This window comes from Helianthus annuus, chromosome 7, assembly GCF_002127325.2.
Source record: "Helianthus annuus cultivar XRQ/B chromosome 7, HanXRQr2.0-SUNRISE, whole genome shotgun sequence".
NCBI classification, from domain to species: Eukaryota; Viridiplantae; Streptophyta; class Magnoliopsida; order Asterales; family Asteraceae; genus Helianthus; species Helianthus annuus.
This window is the reverse complement of record NC_035439.2, coordinates 130,859,270-130,864,668: the sequence shown is the minus strand read 5'-3', so window position 1 is coordinate 130,864,668 and position 5,399 is coordinate 130,859,270. Positions and strand designations below refer to the sequence as shown.

At 33.8% G+C, this 5,399-nt stretch overlaps 1 protein-coding gene across 1 annotated transcript; it reads left to right on the top strand.

The window, feature by feature from the left end:
- The first annotated feature begins 2,820 nt into the window (after window positions 1–2,820).
- Window positions 2,821–4,889, top strand: LOC110868555. The gene is made up of 4 exons (XM_022117748.2): window positions 2,821–3,223; window positions 3,740–3,850; window positions 4,010–4,090; window positions 4,587–4,889. Exons 1-4 carry the CDS (start codon window positions 2,966–2,968, stop codon window positions 4,668–4,670), a joined length of 534 nt encoding a protein of 177 aa, XP_021973440.1. The 5' UTR covers window positions 2,821–2,965; the 3' UTR covers window positions 4,671–4,889.
- Window positions 4,890–5,399: the final 510 nt, after the last annotated feature.

Below are 5,399 nucleotides of genomic sequence, written 5' to 3'. Positions count from 1 at the left end.
CGCACCCATTCATCACCGTACTCTTCCCAAAACACACCAATACCGTCCATCGCACACCACCATTGTCCATGTCATTAAATCATCAACAAACACCCTCGAGCACCACACCACAATCTTGTCAAATCAAAACCCCATCACATCTACCTACCATCTACTACAACCAAAACAATATTACATGATCCATACATCATCATACACCACATATCTAACTTACGTGAGGAAGTCGACGAAAGGAAACAAAAGTGAATGGTAAACGAGAAAAGGTGAAAAAAAAAACGAAATTACCCTCATGTGAGAGAGTATGGTAAGTTCAATCTAATGTTGTTAGGGCATGGTTAATGTAAAAATAACATACCCAAGGAACCATTTTGTATTAAATGAACTCGAGGGGCTATTTCTATAACTTTGTACTTATCACATGAACTTTTTTTTTATTGTGATGTACTAAAAATTATATAAACATGAAACACATGTTTGGAGAAAAGAAACCACAGTACTCAATGTTCTTTAAACTAAAATCAATTACAATGTAGTAATGTATTGTAAGTAAAATGTTCTTTATGATTATTTCAACCATGTGGTGGTTTAAATTATAGGGTATAAGTTGTTTTAAAAAGTCTTTTGAATTTAAGGTGTACAAACACACAATTGATCGTAAAATATAACACAATGTCAAGCAAAATATAACACAATGCTGAGAAATATAACACAATGTCGAGGTAAAAAGACACATGACGCAAATATAGAAAAGACACAGTACTAAATAAAAAGACAAAATGATATAAACAAAAATGCTAAAATCTACATGCTATAAATTCAAAAAGGAAAACCTAAAATCTCATATCGTAGAGTTTGATGAAACGGTTCCAATGCCGCTTGAATGGGGTTAATCGAAGTTCGTTTAATATTCTTCTTAGAGCATTCACATCCAACCCCCCATTTTTACCCTATATTACACTAAAGAGTAAATTGCCATTTTAGTCCCCGAGTTTTGTCCAAATTTGCCATTTTAGTCCAAATAGTTTTTTTGCCTCTGGGTCCCTGACTTTTCCTTTTTGTTGCCATTTTGATCACATACACTAACTCCATCTAAAAACTCTATCTTTAACCAGGGGTATTTTGGGGATTTTCATTTTAAATGTTTTCAATTGCCATTTTGATCCAATTCCAAAAAATCAAAAAAATTCCAAAAAATCAAAAAAATTCCAAAAAATTCTAAAAAATAATAAAAATTCTAAAAAATCATATAAATTCAAAAAAAATCTAAAAAATCCAAAAAATTCGTTTCGGCGCGAACCGTTTCGAGCTGAACCGTTTCGACGCGTACCGTTTCGACCCGTACCATTTCGACCCGAACCGTTTCGAGCTGAACGGTTTCGATGCGAACCGTTTCGACCCGTACCGTTTCGACCCGAACCGTTTCGACCCGAACCGTTTCGACCCGTATCGTTTCGAGCTGAACCGTTTCGAGGCGAACCGTGTCGAGCTGAACCGTTTCGAACCGAACCGTTTCGAGCTGAACCGTTTCGACCCGTACCGTTTCGACCCGAACCATTTCGAGCTGAATCGTTTCGACGCGAACCGTTTCGAACCGTACCGTTTCGATGCGAACCGTTCCTTATCGACGCGAACCGTTTCGAACCGTACCGTTTCAATGCGAACCGTTTCGAACCGAACCCTTTCGACCCGAACCGTCGAAACGGTTCGGTTCGATAAGGCACGGTTCGGTTCAAAACAGTACGGCTTGAAACGGTTCGGCTTCGAAACGGTACGGGTTGAAACGGTTCGGCTTGAAACGGTTCGGCTTCGAAACGGTACAGGTCGAAACGGTTCAGCTCGAAATGGTACGGGTCGAAACGGTTTGCGTTGAAACGGTTCAGCTCGAAACGGTTCGCGTCGAAACGGATTTTTTGGATTTTTTAGAATTTTTATGATTTTTTAGACTTTTTATTATTTTTTAGAATTTTTTGGATTTTTTTTGATTTTTTGGAATTGGATCAAAATGGCAATTGAAAACATTTAAAATGAAAATTCCCAAAATACCCTTGGTTAAAGATGAGTTTTTGGATGGAGTTAGTGTATGTGATCAAAATGGCAACAAAAGGGAAAAATCAGGGACTCAGAGGCAAAAAAAAAAACTATTTGGACTAAAATGACAAATTTGGACAAAACTCAGGGACTAAAATGGCAATTTACTCTACACTAAAAATTAATATCGTTTCTCTCTCATTTTCAATTAAATAATACTTTTTAATACCTCTATTAATATATTTTCTCTCTCTTCCACTTAGAACAACTTTCAAAATATATGAAAAAATTATAAATGATAAACATTGTGTTTTCAAATTTACAGATAAACAGTAACATTTTATCTCTAATCTATTCACAACCACTTACAAGGTTACAACTACTTTTTATAATATAAAAAGCTTCCTCACATAACTTGGAGGAAGGGATGTGAATGCTCTTAATTCTTATTTTTATGAGAGTTTGTATTTGAACCAAACGCATAATCATCTAATGGGCCTCTAGGGCTTGCTTTTGGGCCCTTATAAACTTGGTTTTGGGCCGTTCAAATATATAAATGCATGCATGACATATTATTACTACTACCCTAACCCGCCTATATTTGAAAATATATTCTCAAAGTGACAGACTTTAAACAAACTCTTCGATTAAGAGCCCCATCCTGTTTGCTTTTAAATAAAAGTTTGGTCCCAATGACTCGTCTTTTCTTTCTTTTTTTAAAAAAGATGAGCGGTAATGATTTGGTCCCTCCTTTTGTTTTATAAAAATGTGATAATTGGTGAGTTGGGCATAATGGGCTTTCCACCTCATCTCTATTTTATTATACAAAAAGCTACTACTTGTGCTCATTTTAAAACCCAACCCATCATAGATTCAAGAGAAAGCAAAAGAGAGATATTATTGTACAACAAAAGGGTTTGTGTACATTGTTGGAAAAATGGCATGTTTATCTACAACATTGGATCAACAACAACAATCGTCGAAAAAGATGATCCGAATGAAGAGTGCGGGACTAAGCACTTGTCATGCAAGCCCGTTGATTGATTGTGACGACGAGTTATCAAAATCGGCCTTGTTTGCTTTCCGGGCTAAAGAAGAAGAGATCACAAAGAAGAAGATGGAGGTCAAGGAGAGAGTTCAAGCTCAGTTAAGCCGCGTTGAACAAGAAACCAAAAAGTTAGCTGAAATTCGTAACGTGAGTATTTCAATATTGTTGATAACAAAGTATATCGGTTTGGTTTCAGTTACATACATTTATAAAATTTAATTAACCAAACCGATGTTTGGTAAGCAAACCATTAAAGCTTTTGTTTGAATGTGTGATATTGTCACAATGTTTTTTGTTTGGTTGGTAATAGAAAATCTTAACTTAGGACCCAAAATCATGGCATATGTATGCACTAACTATTTTTTTTAAATACTTTAGGGTTTAAAAATGAAGGCCTAGTGGTCAATTATCTTAACCATAACCAAACTTTTTTAATACAATTAACCAATAATCGAAAAGATCGACCAATAGCTTAAACCCTTGATCCTCAAGGGAAATGGTGTGATAGTACGGTAGCTCTCCTCTTTCCAAGAGGTGTAGAGTTCAAATCCTGTAAGGTGCAGGACTACAGGTATATAAATATTTAGAAGTAGATTAGTTTGCTGTTAAAAAACACTGAAACTTTTGATTATTGTTCGGTTATGGGATTAATTGTGAGTGTAGGATCTAGAAGCACTTGAGGATCCAAGGTGGAAAGAAGGGACGATCGTAAGAAAGAAGGTTGACTTGGTCAACAAAGAACTAAAGTCGTTGGGACAAAATTGCCAAAAGAAGGTGAGAGAGTTGGTACAAAAAGAAAGTTGACTTAGTCAACATTGGATCCCAAACCAATTTTTCATAGTGGTGTTGTACTAAATTAATTTTTAAATTTATCTTTTCTTTCAGATTTTTTTTTTTTTTTTTTTTGAAATATTATGTTATAAAAATTTGTAGGAAAAAGAGTATAGAGAAGCTGTGGATGCATTTAACGAAAAAAACAAGGAGAAAGCACAGCTAATTGCCAGATTAATGGAGGTAAGTTCACTTATTATACTATATATTTAATTTTAATCAAATGATTTAATTATATCCACATACAACTATTAAGTATATACCAATTTAGGGCGAGTAGAGAAACCGAATAAGTAGATCATAATTGAAATAATTGAACCGATTGAGAAATTTATGGTTCAATAATGAATTTTTATAACCAGTTTTTATGGTTCGGTTATGATTATATGTGTGTATATAAACTATTAACCAAACCGAACCAATAATTAATAAAATCAATCTTTGTATTTGTTATGAATAACATGTTACATGTCAGCAAAGGTTTGTTATAGTTTTTTATTTTTTTTTTAACAATTGAACCATTTACAATCGAACCTATCAGTTATAAAATTTTAAAAATCTAAACATCGGTTATAGGTTCGTTTTTAGTCCTGACCAAACGAAACCGACCAATGGTCACCCTATGTATGATTATGTTATTTATTTAATTAATGACAATCATTTCGTTCGATTTCTGCAGCTGGTTAACGAAAGCGAAATGGTGAGGATGAAAAAGATCGAAGAGTTAAACGAAAAATTCCAACTATTTGTCAAAAATCAATGAATAAATTGTTTTATTATTATTTTTTTATGTTATTAAAAGTTATGAATGTCTAATTAGTGTTTAAACAAAATAGTGCGAGGGTAAATTTAGGGATTTAAGGTTGCTTTTGTGAAACATTTATTTACATATCTTGTCTTTGTTATAAGTTTGGTTTTATAATGTATTGTATTTATGTTATCACCCCTGATGATTTATAGGAATATAGGATTTTCAAATTTATTCTTAGTGTTTCTAATTTGGGCTTGGTTAAACATCTAATCTGGATATTGGCCCAATAACTATTTTAATAGTGGGCCTACTACATTAGTACTTGTAAATAGAACTATAGAAGTGAAAAAAGGAAACCGGCTCGTGATCCGATTCGATCAGATCGTTAGCAAAAGCGGTTTTTGAGAAACGAGTCCAGTTTCAAATCTGATCCGTGTTTCGACGTGTTTGATATTCAAGCAGTTAAATCTTGTTTGAATTCGATTCCTTAAACTAGTCGCTTAAAGCTGTTAAAATCACCAAATGACCCTTTTGGCCTTCATACATTAGCAAATACAGGCAATGATTATGTTCACACTGCTTTAAAACACTCTCTAACCTCAGAATACTCAAGAATGTATTGCGATTTCATTTTTTTTTCTTTTGTTGTTATTGTAATTTCCAAAAAAAAAACATATTAACAATAATAACCGGTTTTTTTCAATCTGGTTCCATATGATACGGTTTCAATCTGATCCCAAC